This window comes from Perna viridis, chromosome 6 (assembly GCF_037379345.1).
Source record: "Perna viridis isolate PV_CMFRI_1.1 ecotype Kerala chromosome 6, ASM3737934v1, whole genome shotgun sequence".
NCBI lineage: Eukaryota > Metazoa > Mollusca > Bivalvia > Mytilida > Mytilidae > Perna > Perna viridis.
In genome coordinates, this window is record NC_142450.1 from 40,808,081 (window position 1) to 40,829,705 (window position 21,625).

Sequence of the window (21,625 nt, forward strand, 5' to 3'; positions counted from 1 at the left end):
TAAATATAAATAATTTATTTTCGTTTTCCATCGGTATCGTTCTATATTCGATTAGCCTCACAGAGTGGTAATAGTCGTTGGGTACAGCGATAAGGCACCAACCGCTGTGCGGTAGTCCGTGAATTATGTCCTGCAGCGCAATTGAATGATGACCGGGTCAAATAAAAACTCAAAGTTGGGTCAAGAGTATGTCGGGTTGTGTCAGCCCAAACCCATCTGTTGTGCGAGTCTTTAACAGCACCAACCCAAAGGTCCATGTCTTAATCACAAATATATATATATCAAATCAATTGTTATTTTCCATGTTGAGAAATAGTGTCTCCATGTTTACATTATATAAAGAAATTTAGTTCTTGTAATAATATTTACTTCTTTCACTATAGTAGTCAGTTTCTTTTAAAAAAAAAATCAAAACCAGAAACAAAGTAATGAACAAAAAACGAAATTAATAAACAACTAATCAAGTTACAAACATTCAAATCAATAGATAAATAGGATCTCTTGCAATTTGTTTGTCAAACCGAATGACAAGTCTTATTATCCGATTTACCGTGATACGTTGATCTGACGTGGTTCATTACATCTAATAGTTCTTTTGAGTTCGCGAAATCTGCCAACTTTCCACAATTTTGTTTACAGTAATTCTAGAACAGAATGTTTTTTTCTAAGTTAGCATAATTTCATTGCAAATGGTCTCTAAATAAAAAAAATTGAAGTGTAATATTGAACGTATGAATTCAAAAATGGAAAACTGGAATATCTGAAAGACAGTGGCAACCAAAACTAACTTGTTAAAATGGTGTGAAAAGCGAATGACATAACAACAAATACTACTTAAAGAGATATTGCTAATGAAAAATCAGGGAAAGTATGTAACATTTGATTGCTACAATCATCTTCGTCCAGTGAGGGAAAAAAATAGTATACAACACGATAAAAGTGCTCTGTGTGTTCTCTTTGTAATATATTTTATTAAAATATTAGCGGAATAGTAATGATGAAATATACATTGTCATGCATGACGATGAATATTTTATACCAATATCCCTACACCAAATTTGATTTAAATCCTGGTAAAGCATTGTTGTTGTCTGATATGAAAGCTATTGTAGAACACACAATGTTATTATGATACAAACCTCTTGAAAGTGAAACTATGACTCTGGAAAAAGGCACACTTACCTTATGCAGAACCGATTATGACAAAAGCATCATTCGAAGTATCTTCTATGTTTTTTTTCATATTGTTTTAAGTCTTGACATATTTCTGTTAGTAGTAACTCAGTAAAGAGTAAATTTACCAACTTCGTACTTTCAGAGTTTGTCTTTTGGATATCTTCAAAAGAGTATATTCTTTTACAAATGACTTTTAATATCCATAAAGAATATTTATGGTTCAATGTTGTAGTCTAACACCATTTCATTAATCCGTGTATAAATTAAGAAATAACATTTTTATGAAAGTAAAGAATTACCTCTCCTTGCTGCCACGTACCAGCTGTATTTCCAATGTGGAAACATGAATGCTCATGTAATACGTAGGCATAACCAGAAGGACAGTGTCTGTCGTGAGAATTGGGTTTACTGCAATCTGAATAAAAACACATGTCCAGGTGTTGAAATAACAAAAAAAATTGGTTACATACTTAATCCGAAAAAATACAGCATTATTTTATAGGAATAACTTTATCACAAATATATATATTTTTTACATTTTCTTCAATAACTTTTTGTTGATAGATCATACATTAAACATTGATACATTTGAAGAACATTTCTCGTCTTTTGTGGTTGCAATCGGAATTACTTGATCATTTCCGCTGTACAAGATATATCCTCGAAAAAAGAATTCACACTCTTCCGCATAGTGCATACAAGGTTTTTCTTGAAATACTGGGTAATATTGATTTTACAGTATTTTTATAGCAAACAATGATAGAAAAGAAATTTACAAATATGAATATTATATTTATTTTTTATCTTATACATTTTTAAACACAAAAATGATTTAAAGACAAACGTTTTCTTAATGTCGAAAAAAAATATGTTTTCATGATATTAGTCGCAAGTACAAGACACAAAAATACGCCCAACACTTGCAAATGCATATATCCAATTAGCATAAGCCATTTATGTCAATACATGATGTCTATCACTGTGTTACTACAGTTTTTTAATGTATTTTACAGTTAATGCTGAAAGGAAAAGCATTTCTGTCGTACCCAATGTTGTAGTTGCTGGAGGTTGTGGAGTTGTTGTTATCGGTGGATTCGTTGGAATGAATTGTTGAAGGTTTTTATTGCACAAATCAGAAGTACAGCACCCCCCTTTAAGAGCCAGACTCTGTTGACGACGTCCAAACCCAGAATTTACTGGTGATACACCGAATCTTAGACATAGCTACAATTAAATTCACAGAGGAAGTATGTGAGGAACATATAATCTTAGAACCACGAAGAAAACACACCTTTATCTATTGATGTATGCCATAGTACATTGTATCATTCAAGATTCCTCTTAGAATAAAAAAAAACGCATACTGAATTATTTTATAAACACTCGTAAATAACAGTCAAATAAATATTCCATGGCAAACAAATATTAAAATGCAATGAGCCAAAGTTATATAATCAATATCTTATAAATAATGAAATGAATTCGAAATCATGAACTCACGTTTTGATCGAGACATCCTAATCTGAAAACGGGTCGGAGGTCGATACTTAAGGTTTCCAGCTGGAAACACTCCTTAAAATAAAATACAAATATCTTAATAAAACTTTTTTTTACATTATACATCGTTGTTTTTTTGTACACCTCTATACAAATCTATAGATCTTGGTAGAGATTCCTCATACCTTGTAAGAGATAATTCTAATCATATTCCAAATATACAGAGGAAGATTTTTACAAAAAGCTGGAATTTTTAATCGACAACACATTTGTCCAGTGTGGTGGACGTGTTTTTCAACAAACGGTCGGCATTTCAATGGGAACAAATTGTGCTGACCTGTTCCTTCGCTCTTATGAGGCTGACTTTATAGCTGATCTGATCAGAAAGAAAGAATATCGCTTGGCTAGATCCTTTGATCTCAGTTTCCGCTGTATAGATGACGTATTATCTTTAAACAATCCTAATTTTGGGATTTGATACATCGCATCTACCCAAAAGAACTTGAGATAAAGGATACTACACACACTGTGAAGTCAGACTCATATCATGACCTACACTTAGAAATCGATGGTAAAGGAAAACTATTGACCAAACTTTACGACAGACGTGATGACTTTTCATTCAGAATTGTCAACTTTCATTTTATCTGTGGCAACATCCCTTCAGCACCTGCATATGGAGTGTTCATATCACAACCCATACGTTATGTCAGAGCTTGCTGAAACTACGCAGACTTTTTGTATGGCGCTAGAACTCTAACAAATTGGCTTCTGGAACAGGGTTATGTTGCTACAAGATTGAAGTCATCACTACAGAAGTTTTATGATCGTCATCATGAACTCGTGGATCGGATCGTTATGGTGTATCCATCTGCACCATGAACACTGATTTATTCTATGTGTTAATGTTTTCCTTTCCTCGCTTCTCTACCCCGGATTTGACCTTTTATGGCAACTCGGCGGATGTTTCTAGAAAAGCAGAGGTATGTTCTTTGTTGTGTATGTCTGTTTTCCATGTCTGGTCTTTGTCCCTGGATTACATTCTTTTGATTACCGCTATAACCTTGGTTCCCTTGATTACTCTTTTAAAACAATGTGGTGAGACATCTATTTGAAACTGTACAGCTAAAATGATAATTGCATGTGTTGATTCAATTAAAAATGGCCAGTAAGTGGTAACTTGTCGACAATGAACAATACTTACCTTTCCTGACTGACAAGTGATAGTGGCATTGCAATCTGCAGGGCTATCGATATCATTACAATTATAACACTGAACTAAAAATAATAAGTATATCACATGATACTACAGGAAAGTAACAAATAAAGGAAACAGATACTAAAATTCAATGGATGCAAGCAGGTGAAATTCGTTGTGTGGAGCATAACATACATCAAACCTATCTTAACTTAAGTTTTAAATGGAGAGATAGAAAACTCACTTAATTTTGTCAATAGATGTCTTTGCAAAATTAAAGGATCCTGACTTTACTTCTTTGTGTATTTTCTTTTCAAGTTTTGTCTCTTATGTTAGACGACAAATAACAATAAAGGCAAATCAATATAAATACCTACAACATTTTCTGCACATGCGTGGACATATTTTGTTAGCGATACAATCGTTGGAACAAAACAAGGGATCATCTAAAGATAATTTTAGACACACGTCATCGTCCATGTTGTTACAGAGAGTGTATGTAGCTGGCCAAGCTTTGAAATATAAAAAACAATACAAATTAGAAATATGAGCGTCAAATAGTAACGTTTATAACTGCGCTTAGGAAATTATTGTATCTGTATCAGTAAAAAAGACAATTATTTAAAAAAGTAAAAAAAAAAAAAAACAAAACAAAAAAAAAAAAAACAAAAAAAAACAACAAAACAACCGAACCCCCCCAAACCCCCCCCCAAAAAAAAACATTTATCACGCTCTCACACTCATACGTAATGTTCATTTTTTGATGGGTCATTCCAATGCTATTTTCTGTCGTTACGTCATTTCTTTCTACTTATTTTACTCATTTTGTGACACTGAGTATAATACCTGTCGTATTGAGGGGACTGAGAGTTGTTCTCTGTGGCATCAGATCCAAGACTGCTGGTAGATTATTATTACACTTATCGTTTGTACAGCACGCCCCCTTCACACTGAGATCTGATCTCTTGGAATGACCATTTGCTACGTTTGTCTCACAAAGCTGTAAACATCATTAAGAGGAATAAACACTTTCATGTGAACCACATACATATCACGTGAAGGTACATGATAGCTTTGGTGTAAATTTGCCATGATTTAATTTACTGACAACCCTATGTCTCAGTAGGAAAACAGCATTAGAAATAAATAAATAATAATTAAAAAAAAACAAACAAAAACAAGCACAGTAAACAAAGGTGACCATTGTAGACTGTCAATTATATCATGTCGGTTATCCTGTTTGTGTTTTTGTAATTGGAATGAAAACCTGTTACTGAATCTGACCATAGATAGAGAAGTTCAATAATATTACCATTCATTTGTTTAAAAGAAGATAAAAAAAAGTTACAAAACAAATATTTTCGTATTGAAATAAACAAACGGTTATCAAGTTTCTTTTGATTTCAGGACTTATGATAATCTTTCATTCTGAATTATTCATATTTTTTGATAAACTATTACAGAAATGTCCTTACATCTTTCTTTGCGCACCCCAGTTTGTAAACTTCTTTGAAGTCATCATTGAATGTCTGGGTCGTGTAACAATACTGTAACACAAACAGATAATGTAAAATAACGATATCATGCGTTCGGCAGGAATAAGTAAGCTTAACAAATTTTCCTTTGTTTTTTCAAGTTCTAAATATATGTAAATATGATGAAGAATAACAAAATTACCGAACTGATATTTGAAATTATAGGTAGGCCGATCGAGTTTTTTTAAAAAAAATATAAACATAAATATATAAAGATAAATAAGAAATTTGAAAGGCACAAGGATTTGCAAAGCACAAAGTAAATAAGCACAAGAGAACAAATTTTGAAAGTATGTTTATTTCTACTTACATGATCATTGCTTGGACATTCTGTTAAAGTTGTACAGTTAACAGGATCATCGATCTCATGACAGGTGTAACACTGCAATGCTAATGAATTCGTATATTGGAGATAACAATATATAAAATGTTTAATTTGAGATTATTGGTGCAAACTTAATTACATGACCATTGCATTGTTTCGTTTTCGTATCATTTGTGATGCAATGGTCTTAGAATAACTATGTTTTAGTTTTCTTTAAATATAAGTCATTGTTTACCAAAGTAAATGACTAAATTCAAATTAATGAGAAAAATAAATATTTTCATGAAGATACGATCTAAAATAGAAGGATAAAAGTGTAACATACGACAGTGGCCACAGAACCTCGTGCATATACTGGACAGACAACTGTCAGCACACATGTCAGGATTGTTCTTGGCCAAAAGTTGACATACATCCGGGTCTTTATCCCTACATGTCTGTTCTGTTACTGGAACAATACATGCTATAACCACTGTGTAATATAAATGTATTCTTATGCGTATAAAACAGATTTGTCAACTTCGAAAGTCGCAAAAACAACTGTAAGTTGCTGTATAGCACTTGTTTTATTTATCACAAACACACTTATACGCATACACGCTGGCCATTTGTCATATTGAACTCTGGCAAAAATAACCAGTTCAAATTTTGTCAATTTACTTGAACAATGGCGTTTAAGTAGATAGTAGTGTCCATATTTTACCTTCTGATCTTAAAAGTATATTTAGATGTAATAAATATTTTGAAAGAAAAAAAAAACAAAAACAAAAACAAAAACAAAAACAAAAAACAAACTTTTGTTTGAAATAAGCACATCCAATATGGAAATCAAGTAAAATCATCAAAGCAAATTTACAAACCTGATATGATTATTATGGTGGCCATGTCGACTCTGTCTTCGGTTATGTCTTATCTTGTTACGTGACATATATATAATATATTCATGCTGAAATTTGTATTTCAGATATCTCTGTATTTAATGAAAGGGTTCAAACAGTGCTCAAAATAGAATAAATAAAAAAGATGAAATAACCACTAATTCTAAACTCGTAAGATAAGTCTTAAATTCATATGTTCAACATATTCTATAAATAAGCTTGAATCCGTCGGAACAATATTTTAAAGGTAATATAAAGGGATAGTTAAAACAAGTTAATAATCTAAAGCAAGACTATGATTAAACCCGATTAAATTAAAAACAATTCTTCTTTGACTACGGTAATATGACTTTATGACGAGATGTTAAAAATATTTTATTTCAAGCCAATCAAACGAGTAAACTCGAGTTATTGTGACTTTTCCGCATAAAAATTTACATCAACTAAAACAACCATCCTCAATTTAAAATTATTCTAGAGATTGCTTTAATTGCATTGTGAATGATTCCACATGTATAGAATTCGAAAACCCCACAAGAGTTCCCACAATCAACGTTTCATAGTTAGATTTGCCATATATACAGCCAAGCCACTTTTGAAACTATTAACTTCCACTACTACTTCTGTAAAAAGTGTCTCCAGTCTTACTATGACACTTCTTACTCCCAGAGTGGTATTAAATGAATGATGATCCTGAAAAAAAATCGAAAAGACTTTTTTATACCCTTCATTGATAGATTATTATCGGAATATAATAGCATTAAGACCTACGATTTTTAACCATTTACCTTTCTATTCCAAATACTCAGCTGAAATCCCGATTTAAAAGCATTATAAACGTTGTAATAGGAACACATAGATACTAATACGCAGTACTTAGTAGAGATTATCATTAATTTGTACAAACAAATCGATTCGAAATTTTCTTCCAAATATACAGACGAAAATGCTGACAAAAGTCGACAATATATTTGTCCAGTGTGGTTGGCGAGGTTTTTCAACAGACGGTCGGCATTCCAATGGGAAAAAATTGCGCTGCTATTCGCTGACCAATTTTTCACAGTAATAAGACTGACTTAATAGCTAATGTGCAAAGAGTAATCAAGAGAACCAGTGTTATAGTGGTAATCAAATGAATGTAATCCAGGGACAAAAAAAACAGACATAGAAAACAGACATACACAACAAAGAACATAAAGTAACTAAAATTATACATACAAAGTAACAAAAGCAAATGACTCCACTGAAAACTGGGAGCATGGTCCAGGTGCACCGGTATGGTAAGCGTCCTCTGCTTTTCTCGAAACACCCGCCGAGTTGCTCATAAAAAGTCAAGTCCGGGGTAGACAAGAACATCGTTTATCCAGATCTTTTAATTTCAGTTTGACTTATTGTCTTTCAAAAGCCCTTGTTGTTGCAGTGATTTAAAACAATACATCTACACAAAAGAAGATGGGTTAAAGGACACTACAGTTACTATAAATTAAGCTACATATCCTCTCATACTCTTAAAGATCGAGGAAAAATGAAAAAAAAAAAAAAAAAAAAAAACCCAAAAAATCAAAAACCCCCCAAAAAAAACCAAAAAAAAAAAAAAAACCAAAAAAAAAAAAAAAAAAACCGACCAAACTATACAACAAACGCGATAACTATGATTCAGTATTGACAGCTTTCTTTTCTTCTGTGGAAACATTCCTTCAGCACATGCGAAACAAGTTTTCATATCAAATTGCATATGTTATGCCAAAGCTTGTCTAAACTTTGTGGACGTTTTTTACAGTGTTAGTGTTCTTTCTATTAGGATTTTAAAACAACTTTTTTGTTACAATATTAAAGACATCACAAAAAAAAAAGGTTTATGGTCGTCGTCGTGAAAACATGGATAGTTATGATGTGTCCAGCTGCACTAGAAAAGATTTGTTCCCCCGTGCCAAAAAATCGCGTTCCCTTAAAGACTACAGCGGACATGATATTTCATTTGGCAATTTATTGTGAACGTTTCCAGAAAAGCAGAGGACGCTTACCTTATCGTTGCTCCCAGTCTATGCTTCGAATTTTTTGGGGAGATCACGTAGCCTATTTACTGTTGGTTCTTTAAATGTGTTTATTTGCTTGCCTCATGTGTGTGTGTATTTTTCAAGTCTGGTCTTTATCCTTGGAATATGTTATTTCCGATGCCGCTCAAGTCTTGGTCCAATTATTTTTTTTTTCTCTTGCTTTCGTTTTTTGTGATAAATATTTTACAAAGAATAGCGTTTGTTACAGAGATTGATTGGTTAGTATTTGTTCCTTAACATTTTGTCCATATGTAGCATACATATGATGAACAGTTTAAAGGAGAAAACAAACGAAGACAACAAGGGTAAGGTGAGGGATTTTTGTCCTTGCTTGTGATTGTTTTATTGAAACAAATGGGTCCCGCACTTTCAGGTACAATGATAAGCAAATTCAACAAATTGTTTGGTTTTGACCATTCACTTTTTTTGTATAAAAATATTAGTTGACTCCCACAAAAAGACAGAAAATGCAATGTAATGTTATAAGATAATTTCACAGAACTTATTCAACCAACTCATTGGATGTTTTATTATTTTTTTTTTAATCTGACGATGTTTATACTTTTGGGTACATGATATTTTGTTGGTCCTTTAAACGTTCCCTGAATGTTCTGTTTGGATATTTGTGTTTTTGTTTCTGTATTTGTTCACTTATTTATTAGTCCCCAATATTCAATTCAATGTAGTATCCAAAAATTTATGGTTCATACTTACATTATGACCAATATATCATCAGTTTCACCACTAATTCCCCTTTGATTATAGACAAATATGTGTATCTAGACAATTTTTAAGATATTACACTCCATAGATATGAGAAAGTTGCATTCGTTTTTGTGTAAAATTATATAAAATACTGGCCTGACTTTTACTGTTTTATTTTTACCAGTTCTACAGAATGAAGTCTGGAGAATGTTTTGAAATGCTCTCATGTATTAAAAGTAAACTCTTTTCACTTTTTCATGCTGGTCAATAGAAGGATAATACCACCTATACACAATCGGTGATTTAAACTGCGTAAATGAGTGGATCATATCAAGTAAATCTCAGGTGTTTTTTTTTTTTTTTAACTTTTTTTCATTTTCTGCAGAATTGAAAAAAAATAACCCTGCAAATATCAGGTTAGTTTTTGATTAAATTTTACATTATAATTTATATCAAGGGGATGCTATGTCTTAAAACTTTTCTAGATACACAGGTCTATCTGTACTCAGAGGAAAATTAGTGGTTAAATTGAGGCCATATTTGTCAAAAGGTAATGGTGAACCTTAAAAATTTAATACACACCTTGCGTTTTTAACATACGTTTATGAAAAAAATTAAAATACACCAAATGTACGTTAAAATGACAAAACTAAACAGCAAAGATGAATATAAAATCAAAAACAACCACACAACCAAACAAAAAATTGGTCATAATTAAACGCTTGCATTATAACTTTATAGTTAATAATATTTTCTAAAACACTCTGTATTTGGGAAGATTTTAAAACACTCTGTATTTGGGAAGATTTTTTTGCACCTTCAGCGATGTGTTACATAGGGATTAATATAGGTTTGTTTGTTAGATAGTTTTGATCGTGATTTCTACTGCTAAATACATGAAGTCTAATTTTAATTTTTAAAGCAGTACTAAAATAAACGATTTATTTTACTATTTATATCAACTGCAGTGTTTGAGTAGGGAAATATGATAAAATATATCACCATCGTGTATGTGTCAAGTATTTACTTTTTAACTCCAACATGGATTGATTGGTCGTATCCTTATTTTTAGGATACATATCTTGTTTTTTTATACATAAAATCGTTTGTATGATATTTCACGTAAAAAAATATTTTGCAATATAATTTTTGAAGGAAATCGCAGACTACACTACCACCGCATCTGGTCCATGTTTTTCAATGGGTCCTAGTTGCTCCTTTATTTTTGTTACTTTGTATGTATCATATTAGTTATTTTATGTTCTTTGTTGTATGTGTCTGCTTTTCATGTCTGGTTTTTGCCTTTGTATTATATTCCACTTGAATCTCGGTTTCGTTGATTACTCTAACATGCATTTGCTTCAGCGAAATGTTTTAAAAGAGTTACATTTCTCTAAATGAAGTTTGATAATTGTATTAAAAGTTTACTTCCAAACGTAGTTCAGACTGGTTTTAGTACAGAAAAGAATACACTGAATGTCAGAAGAAACGATTGAATTATAAGTTACAACTAACACAAACATATATTATATTGCTTTCACATTTGAAGTGTTTAATGAGCAATATATCACGGTTGGCTTCCTAACGAATATTCACAAATTGCCGAGAAAGAATGGTAACAACTCCTATGGTCCCAATAGTAGCCATGAGTATCTCCTAACCGGTCAGATTCATCACTGCCCAGGTCAGCGCAGTGTTCCCCGTCCTTGTTAGGGTGGTCATGTGAACTGGGTCTCCAGTTAGAGTATACATTTCCTTCAATTAATTGCTGTGTACTACTCCATACCCAGGAACCGTCAAAACTAGTTTCACTTCGGTAGGCATCAATCCAGTAGTGACCATCTACAATGTATATAAAATTTCAACACGAATTAACGAAACGAATTTCGAATTAAATGGAACTTTATGATTTTTTCCTTTCAAGACAGTACAGAATTTGTTTTGTGTGTTGTACTGAACATATGTATCAAAAGCAATCTTTTTATGAGCACCTCGGCAGGTGTTTCTAGGAAAGCAGAATACGCTGACCCTATCGATGCACCTGCTCCATGCTCCCAGTTTTAGTGGAGTCTGAGTTGCTCATTTGCTTTTGTTTGTTTGTATGTATGATTTTAGTTACTTTATGTTCTTTGTTGTGTATGTCGGTTTGCCATGTCTGGTCTCTGTTCCTGGATTACATTTTTTGATTACGGCTATAACCTTGATTCTCTTGATTACTCTTTCATACCAAATTTCCCAATCTACCTCCATTGCAAAAAATTAACATATATGAAATTGCCTAATTGCCCTGGGTTAAAGATAAAATGTTTGTGTCAAGAGGTTTTCAGTTTAAAATGTTTTCTCATATACATATGTTTCAAAGGAGTTTTGCAGTAAACAAAGCTCACCAAAAGATTCCCCATTACTCAATCTATTTATACACATGAATACATGTTTTCTAAATTCACAAATTTCTTTTAGGTGAATAGCTACACAAACATGCAATCTAAGTCAACGAAAATTGGTTGTGCATATTTCCTATTATTACATTTAATTCTCTATTTATTTAGTATTGACTTATAAAGTCGTCTTTAACAAGTATTGTATAAAGGTATCAAAATTATTTGTTTGGAATTATCCCAATCGGATAAGACTTATCAAGAAGTTAATAATTTATCTATTTTATTTCGTGTAAGGACTTTTAGCTTATCTTCAGCGTATGTATGCGATTATGTAAAATTATATTGTCGAAACGTGTATGTGTAACGTCTCTATTTCCTGTTTTTCCGTCTTGGTCATGTATTTGGATACTAATGTCTCCGCTTCACCTTCTCATTCGATGCAGAGGAAAAGAAAGCTATGACAGTATGTACAAATCAGTTCTAGTGCAGGTGGATTCACTTCTGAAATTCATCAAAATATCAACCAAACCAAAATATAACGACATATCAAGGAAAAAATATTGATACAAGTAAAAGAAATTAACCGTTTCTGTTTCTGGTAATAATATTCTTGATGTTTGTTGACCCATGTTTAATAAATTTCTAATCGTAAACTTACCTTCTCTTATTCCAAGATTTTGTCTAGAATGGTGGACAAAGTTTGTTATAGCCTTGTTTTCTTGTTCGCTACTTATTATCGCAAGCCTTGAGCACAGCGTCCCACATTCTTTCTAGAAAAACAAGTTGGACATATAACATATTTTTAAAATACAATTAGCTAAGGCTTACGGAAATTTGTTTATGGTATCAGTAATCTTCGACAAAAGACTGAGTGCCAGTTTGTGGTGTTTGTACTATTAGTGTTAAAAATATAATCCATGGACAAAGACCATGTAAGGAAAACAGACACACATTACAAAGAACATAAACTAAACAAAATTATACGTACAAAGCAACACAAATATATGAACTCGGACTCCAGTAAAAACTAGGAGCATGAACCAAGTGCATCGGTAGTGAAAGCGTCTTCTGTTTTTCTAGAGCGTTGGTTGGAAGAGTAATCAAGGGAACCAAGGTTATAAAGGTAATCAAAAGAATGTAATCCAGGGACAAAGACCAGACATGGAAAACAGACACACACAACAAAGAACATAAAGTAACTAAAATCATACATACAAAGTAACAAAAGTAAATGAGCAACTCGGACACCACTAAAAACTGGGAGCATGACCAGGTGCACCGGTAGGGTAAGCGTCCTCTATTTTTCTAGAAACACCCGCCGAGTTGCTCATAGAAAGTCAAGTCCGAGGTAGACAAACGAGGAAAGGCAAACTATGACCCGTTGAATAAATCAGTTTTCATGGTGCTGATGGATACATCATAATGATCCACGAGTTCATGATGACGACCATAAAACTTCTGTAGTGATGACTTCAATCTTGTAGCAACATAACCCTGTTCCATAAGCCTATTTGTTAGAGTTCTAGTGCGATACAAAATGTCTGCAAGCTCTGGCATAACGTATGAGTTATATGAACATTCCATACGCAGGAGCCGTTTGTCGTAAAGTTTGGTCAATAGTTTTCCTGCACCATCGATTTCTAAGTGTAGGTCAAGATATGAGGCTAACTTCACAGTATCTGTAGTATCCTTTATCTCAAGTTCTTTTGGGTAGATGCGATGTATCAAATCCCCGAAATTAGGATTGTTTAAAGATAATACGTCATCTATGTAGCGGAAACTGAGATTGAAAGATCTAGCCAAACAATATTAGTTCTTTCTGATCAAATCAGCTATAAAGTCAGCCTCATAAGAGTGAAGAAATAGGTCAGCAAGTAGAGGAGCACAATTCATTCCGATTGGAATGCCGACCGTTTGTTGAAAAACACGTCCACCACACTGGACAAATATGTTGTCGATTAAAAATTCCAGCATTTTGTAAACATCTTGCTCTGTATATTTGGAAGATGATTTGCAATTATTTCTTCAAAGTATGAGGAATCTCTACCAAGAACTATATATTTGTATCTAGGTGTACCATCTTTTTTGGAAAAACAACTATATATAATGTCGGGATTTTAACTGAGTATGGGGAATAGAAGTATACAGTGTTGAAAAATCATAGGTTTTAATGCTATTATATTCAGATAATTGTCTTGAACTGATTGTCTCCAAAAGATCATTCGAATTTTTCAGGATCCACATTAAATTAATACCACTACGGGAGTAACAAGTGTTGTGGTAGGACTGCAGACCCTCTTTCACAGTTGTGAGTATAGAAGTTAAAAGTTTTGAAAGAGGTTTGGTGGTACATTTTGCAGATCCAGCTATGAAACGTTGTTTATATGGATTCTTGTGAAGTTTAGGAATCCAGTACATAGACGGTAAATAACAATCATCGTCCTTGGTAGAGAGACCAAAAGAGGATAGCACTGGAAAACGCGTCCACCACACTGAACAAATATTTGTCGATAAAAAATTCCAGCATTCTGAAATTGTTTTCTTCGGTATATTTGGAAGATGATTTGGAATCGTTTTTAATAAAGTAGGAAGTACTGCATGTTTGTATCTAGGTGTACAGTCTTATTCGAGTAATAAAGATGTATGATATATTTGAGTTGGGATTCAACTGAGTAAGGGAGAATAAGAGTATAAAGAGTTGAAAAAACCATAGGTTTTAATGCTGCCGTATTCCAATAAAAATCTTGAATTGAGAGTCTCTTTTATGGTTTTTTTAAGGAGCTACATTGAATTAATACCGTTGCGGGAGTAACAAGTATCGTTGTGGGACTGCTGTGAGCACAGAAGTTAAATGTTTTGGAAAGCGTTTTGGTGTACATTGAGCGGATCCAGTTATGTAGAGTTGCTTGTATAGATTCTTGTGGAGTTTAGGAATCCAGTACATGGACGGCAGATCACTATCATCGTCTTTGGTAGAGAGATCAAAAGAAGATAATATAACACAATTTGAGCATTTAGTTTAGGATAAGACAATATAAATGGAATACAATTTTCAAAGTAAGAACTTAGATTTGAGTTATTTCAAGTTGATGTGAACTGTACGATTTGTCCATAATGCACTCTACCCGGTCAATCTTACTTACTTGAGCATCTGGTTGTGTTTTTCGTTGACGACTCAAATAATAACATGAATCACCCAACCGGACAAAACCAAGCGGACAATTGTCTTTTACTATATTTGGTATACACCCTAAAGGTAAATTGAAGAAAATATTGTAAGTCTCTGTGACTTGCAACAAACGTTTGATGTTTTTTTCTCATATAACCAAACCCCGTCATCAGTAGGATTTAAGGTACACTAAAGACACAGGTATAACACAAAACGAAACGGCAAATTTTGAAAATATATTACACCTCTACAACAAATACATCATTTATGAATATTTTGTTGCATTTAAGTAGTGTGTACCACCTTAACTACCAGAATGTGTAGGTAGTAGTCTTTTTAAGAATCACACAAATTCTGTAATATATGTAATACCCCAAAAAACTACACATTTTTATTTTTGTTACTAAAGTGTTATATGGTTTATATGATGAAATGTATAATTATTCATTCCAGTTTGTCTGCTCTAAGGGGATACTTCACATTGAAAATCCAACAGTTTCCATTTTATTCTAGTGTCATCCACAGAGGTATCTCCCTTAATTTTGAATTCTACAGTACAATCCATATAATGTTTACCTCCTAAGAACAAGGGTTACATGAAAAGCCACATGTTATTTTCTGTTTGCTATAACATTTTATACAAAATATCAAAAACAAAAACATGTTGGCTTTTCAACCATGAATCACATTTTCATGATTTTTTTCTGGAGCTATACTTAATTACACATATAACAGATAACAATAAGAACCTGGTGTTGTTGGTAGCATAGTTGTAGTTGTTGTAATTTCTGGTGTAAGTTTAGCATTACAGAGATCGCTTTTACAGCATCCACCAATCAATGCTACCTGTCTCTTCCCAAATATTTGACCTGAATGTGGCTGAAATCTAGAACATGTCTGAAACGTAACACACACAAATGTACAAAAATTAAACCAATGACTTTTACATTAAAACATAAACAAATATTTAAAACTTCGAAATGCTAATTTTTTGTTTGTTTTTAAATCTAAAATAAAACATGTTATCTAAGCGTATCTTCAAAGTTGAAAAGGATGATCTCTAAAAGCATGTCGAAATCCTCATGTTATAAATTATTCATTTTATTTGAATTCATTGTGTGCTTTTCTTATTTTAAATTACTTACTTGAGTATCAATACACCCAAGTCTGTATACGGGTCGAAGGTCAAAGCTGAGTGTTTCTAACTGGAAGCATTCCTGAACAAGAGAATTAAAAAAATACTCTAAAATTATATCGGATTAAAAATGAACTTTACAATAACCCCAAAAGCTGTTTGAAAAAGTAATCAAGGAAACCGATATTCAAATAATGTAATACTGCGACAAAGATCACAGAAAACAGATAACAGAAATGGATAAAGAGTTTGAAAAAAAGATGTCATTTCTTTAATTAATCTAAAGCGTATAAATACTTTTCCAGCTCTGCATGTTGTTGTCGTGTTACATGTTGTAGGGTCATCAAGATCATTACAGTAATAACACAGATCTACAATTATAAAACACATATTAACGGTCATAAGATTATACAAAAAAGGGGTTACGCTTTTTAGCTTGTTTAGGAATAGAGGTAAATACTCTTTAAGTTAAGATTATTATGTATGTATAATTTTAAGCAAGAATAAACAATAAAAATAAAAAAAGACACAAAAGCAAGTACAGATACACATCGTAGAAACAAAATGAATATTTTTTCTACTGTCGTAGAATTATGGGGTCGTCTTTGATTGCATTTAAATGTGTAAACATATCATGCAGTGTACTTAAGATACTAGCGAACCTTTTTATTTAAGAAATATATTTTCAAACCATACAATGTTTAAAATAAATTAGGAAGTATGAAAGAACAGTATGATCTTACTATTTAACACCGTTTTAATTGTCGTTCACATTTAATTGAAAAAATCTTATTATGAAAATCTCGGCGCTTGATTTTTAGGTGATAATTACAGCACTTTTTACACGTCCTGGGACAGATATTTGTTGCTATACAGTCGTTTGTACAGAAATACGGATCAACGAGGGACAACCTCAAACAGACATCATCATCCATGTTACTACATTCAGACAGAAATGATGGTGATGCTAAGAAGAAAAGGATAACATTGATGGATAAGATCATATGTGGCTAAATCCGTTATATTCCCAAAGTTATAAAATTATTCAATTTGTATTTTTTCAATAAGAAATATGTCAAAAGTTGTCATTTTTTAAACAATAAGGATAAACCAAGTATCCTAGATCTGATGTGTATAATTTCTTATAGTAATATTGTTCCGTGTATGTAAAATACTTCCTATGACTTCTTTGTATCACTAAGATATCGATTGATAAGCTTGATTCTTTATTGTAAAAATTAAATAAATATATTTACTACAATTACACTATGATCATTACGTATACCCTAGGCATACTGTCTCACGTTTACACTATTGCTTCCCCTACCTGTTGTACTCTGAACAGTAATTGTTGTCCTCTTTGGTAATAGATCTATAGCATCAGGAAGTAAGTTGTTACATAGGTCAGAATTACAACATGCACCATTTATATCTAAATGTGACCTTTTTGATCCAGAATGGGTATTTTGTTCACATACCTAACGTAAACGACAAAAAATTAATTGAACTATTTGTTCTTGTCTACCCCTTACTTCCAGTAACCACACACGTTTTTGCCATAAGTATATGTGTGTTTATGTATCAAGAGTAATGTATTTGTAAAATACATGCTTATCGTTTTTGTTACAGTACCAAAATGAAAGAAGAAAAAACTTGAATAATTATGAATAATTAAAACAAAAATAGTTACTTTTTGCATGGCACATCCCATTTTGTACACAACTTGAAAGTCATCGGTGTAGGTCTGAGTTGTAAAACATTGCTAAAAAAGATGATTTTTTTAACATACAGGTGGCATGTACCGCATACACTGTCAGCAATATTTTAACGGTATTATATTTTTTGAATTTTATTAATCGACATTGAGCGTAATATTTCATTTTTTGTTTAATTCTTAAAATGATACACATTTATCCTATCGTTCACACCTCGGTACATTTATTTTGTATAAAACAATTTAAACAAAGTGTTACATTAGGCAGTATACTGTCTTAACTTCCATTTCCAAATGTATACAATCTACTTACGTGATCATTAGACGGACAATCTACACTATTGGTACAGTTTGTAGGATCATCAACATCATGACAGGTGTAACATTTGAGAGCTTTAAATATTCGATTAGAACTTTCAACTCAACCATAACTTTAAAGTACTTGTGACTTTGGGATACTAAAAGAGATCAACTTCTTCGGCGTTTTAAATCGCAAGTGTTCAAATTAAAGCAAACTATTGTTCGTTTACAGAGTAATTTACAGTAATTAATGTTTGATCAGGTCCTTTTGACTTTCATTTTATGTCTTATTAGAAAAAACATGCTCTGTTGTTTGTATTGTGTTCTTTTTCATGGTAAGCGAAAGCACATTGTTCTATTGTTAATTAATTTTGATTGGATGTGCTTCTCATAATTCAATAGAACAAAGACAAAGTCAAATGACAGACACTAGTGACGTTTGATTTGATTAATCTAATGTAGACTTACGACAAAGACCACAGTAGCGGGAACACACACTAGACAAACATTGATCTGTACACAGATGGGGGTTTTTAGCTGCTAGTAACTTGCATGCTTCAGTGTCAAAATCATTGCATGACTGCCCAACCACTACCGAAAATAACACACTAGCTAAAACTAAGAAAATAACAAGAAATATTAAATTAATACACAGTGTTATAGAAGATAAGGCATAAAAAAACGCACTGAATAAAAGAAAATGATAAAAAAAAAATCAAGAAACATTTGCACAATAAACCAGACAAAGCATAAATCTAAGATGCAAATTGATGAAACAATGATTGTTGAAAAAAGGGGAAACCAAAGAACAAAAAATAAACCTGTCATTTTCCCTGTTCTACTGATTTACATATCGGAAACTTGTTAATGGTAATGAGGTAATAGGCAATACTTTAACTAAATATACACACCTATAAATGAATGTCTACAAGCCATAGTGATCCCATAAACACAAGCTCAGTTCATGTTCATAGATCTTATCTGTCGTGTCATGATTTATTAATGTACTAAATAAAGGTTAAATCTCGTTCCTTAGAACTGCCTTTTGTAAAATTAGATCCGAATTTAAACTGTCTTTTGGAATGATTGCATTACAAAAATTAAAAATAAAAATCATCTTATACTTTAGGTTTACCACATGTAAACTCTAAACTTGCCTATTTGCTTCTTCACTTTTCCAGTCAGACTTTGGCCAGGACCTTTAACAAGTTTCCGAAAAAAAAGTAAATTTTTCATCGAATATTCCAAGATTTTCAAGATTTTCTATACCGTATCAAAGGACATGAGATTTCAAACACCTCAGACAATGAAAGGTCGGTTGCATATCTTGACCTTCTATAAGAGATTTGGTAAAGGCCAGGAAGATGATTTTAGAATTCGAAAAAGGCAATTACTTATTTAGAATAGAATTGCCATACTGATTTGTTTTTTGCAGCAATTCAATAGACTTTATACGTATATGTCAGATCCTGCCAAAATATACATGAAATACAACCTACGGATGCACCTAGTCCTTACTCCGAGTTTTAAGTCAGATTTATTTTCGTATATTCCAAGTTTCTGTTTGGATTCTTTTAGTATACTCTGTATGTTCTTTTTATGAGCAACTCGGCGGGTGTTTCTAGAAAAGCAGAGGACGCTTACCCTACCGGTGCACCTGGTCCATGCTCCCAGTTTTTAGTGGAGTCCGAGTTGCTCATTTACTTTTGTTACTTTGTATGTATGATTTTAGTGTATGTTTAATTTCCATGTCTGGTCTTTGTCCCTGGATTACATTCTTTTGATTACCGCTATAACCTTGGTTCCCTTGATTACTCTTTGATATAGTCCTCGTTCCTGGATTATGGCTTTTCTGTTCTTTATTCTAGTTTAACAATTCAAAGAGCGAAAATAATAAAATATTGAAAATGACATTGTTCGAATACTGAAGATGTTTTATGTATTGAAAACTGCACTTCCGGATATACGAATTATGTTATGTAAATGTTCATGTGACTGGTACAGCAGCATAAATTTTCAGTTATAGCAAATCAAGAACAAGTAAAGATGTTGTGTTGTTAATCTAATGCTTTTCTAGTCCCAGAAATTTGAAGAAATAATCTGACAATATGTCGCTGTTATCTTCTTCGTATTTCGATGGATGTGGTGTTTGCGAAAGTAACGCTGTTGACGTTAGTTGACGTCACAATTACTAGAAGTAGGTTCTTAATTCTGTGCTCCTCTTGCAAAACGATCCCAAATTTAACAAAAAATCGATCATTAAATAATTCTTTTATTCGTAATTTGTTTTGATATAGCCGTAAAAATTAGTATAGCAAATTCATCTCCTTTGATGCACCAACTAAAGTTTGATAAAATATGACAATTCAAAGAATAGAAAAATTTTTACGGCTTATTGGAGAAAATATATAGATACATTATCAATACTTTTTAAGATTTGAGATTTAATTGGATAGAAGCAGCCGGTTGACAAGATGAATACAGGCTTAAATAATCACTCATGTTATACAATATGAATTGAATTTTTCATTAAATGACCTCTGAGGTAAATAAAGCCTTTAGTTGATAAAATGGTATAATTGGCAGTTTTAAGCTTTGATTGGAGTCCATACTAACAGGATTTGTTACCAATAACATTCACATTACAAACAGAAACAAGCAATTCAGCAAGAACCTTCTGGTCTTTTTGTAATTTACTGTTTAAATAAAAATATGCTTGTTAAACAATATTACATACATCAAATTATGAATCATGTTTTATTGATAAAAATTATTTGGTCTTCCACTAACTAATAAAATTGTTGGTAAGTGTTTTGTCACATAAAGATTTTACGCTGTGTACTGTAATGATTGTCAAACAAAACACAGCTATCTTTTAATTTTGTTTGAATCTTCTTTATTTACGTTTCTTAGCAACATATATTACATAATATTTACTCCTTCAAATATTTTAATGCGAGAAATTGGTTTTGACTGTTGCGCGATAATAAATTATGGATTTTTCATTGTACGTTGAACAATCAATGTTTTACAATTAAATTTTACATACGCAAATGGTTTTGCATTTATAAGTTTGATCATTGCTTAACTTTATGTTGTATGTTTATCACAATGCGCCTTCACTTCATTTAGCAGTCATGGTTTCATATATTTTCACTTATCGTTGTCATGCTATACAGATTCGAGATTTAAATTGGGGTGATGCATTTGGAAATTGGGTTAAACGTTTTCACCTGATATTTCCGACTACATGTATGTCGTGAATATTGGACACTCAACTGCTTTCTCCATTGAACGAACAGTAAGACAAGGATGTCCACTTTCTCCTCCTTTTCATATTTTTTCTGACTGCTTAAATTCTTGCTATTAATGTAAGGCATGATGCTTCCTTATGATACCTCCTGCTTTTTAAATACATATATTCGGCTAGTAGGGCGTTTGAAACTTTTGATAGCTATGGTAAATCATCGGGACATACGATGAATTTAATTAAGCAATGAGCAAAATGTCTTAAATACTTTAAACACTAGAAAATGTCTATATAAGGAAAAACAG

The 21,625-nt window shown here is 32.2% G+C and overlaps 2 protein-coding genes across 2 annotated transcripts; both read right to left on the minus strand.

The window, feature by feature from the left end:
- On the minus strand, positions 1–6,655 carry LOC148614969 (uncharacterized). The gene is made up of 12 exons (XM_088589549.1): positions 6,592–6,655; positions 6,057–6,203; positions 5,717–5,796; positions 5,347–5,418; positions 4,718–4,871; positions 4,249–4,383; positions 3,878–3,951; positions 2,677–2,748; positions 2,223–2,400; positions 1,476–1,591; positions 551–644; positions 1–259 (listed from the first exon to the last, which is right to left on the minus strand). The coding sequence occupies exons 1-12, from the start codon at positions 6,614–6,616 to the stop codon at positions 42–44; spliced, it is 1,365 nt and encodes a 454-aa protein (XP_088445675.1). The 5' UTR covers positions 6,617–6,655; the 3' UTR covers positions 1–41.
- Positions 6,656–10,882: 4,227 nt separating this feature from the next.
- On the minus strand, positions 10,883–19,078 carry LOC148614970 (uncharacterized). The gene is made up of 12 exons (XM_088589548.1): positions 18,982–19,078; positions 18,539–18,688; positions 18,084–18,163; positions 17,747–17,818; positions 17,384–17,534; positions 16,889–17,023; positions 16,354–16,427; positions 16,067–16,138; positions 15,671–15,818; positions 14,896–15,002; positions 12,411–12,522; positions 10,883–11,213 (listed from the first exon to the last, which is right to left on the minus strand). Exons 1-12 carry the CDS (start codon positions 19,004–19,006, stop codon positions 10,939–10,941), a joined length of 1,401 nt encoding a protein of 466 aa, XP_088445674.1. The 5' UTR covers positions 19,007–19,078; the 3' UTR covers positions 10,883–10,938.
- Between the last annotated feature and the right edge of the window lie 2,547 nt (positions 19,079–21,625).

Coding starts and splice junctions, on each gene's coding strand:
- LOC148614970 (XM_088589548.1), bottom strand. CDS start 19,006: ATGGCTTGTAGACATTCATTTATAG. Junction 18,164..18,538: donor CCGCTACTGTGGTCTTTGTC/GTAAGTCTACAT, acceptor GAATATTTAAAG/CTCTCAAATGTTACACCTGT. Junction 17,819..18,083: donor ATTGTCCGTCTAATGATCAC/GTAAGTAGATTG, acceptor CATCTTTTTTAG/CAATGTTTTACAACTCAGAC.
- LOC148614969 (XM_088589549.1), bottom strand. CDS start 6,616: ATGGCCACCATAATAATCATATCAG. Junction 2,749..3,877: donor TCACTTGTCAGTCAGGAAAG/GTAAGTATTGTT, acceptor TTTTATTTTAAG/GAGTGTTTCCAGCTGGAAAC. Junction 260..550: donor CGTCAGATCAACGTATCACG/GTAAATCGGATA, acceptor TTTGTGATTAAG/ACATGGACCTTTGGGTTGGT.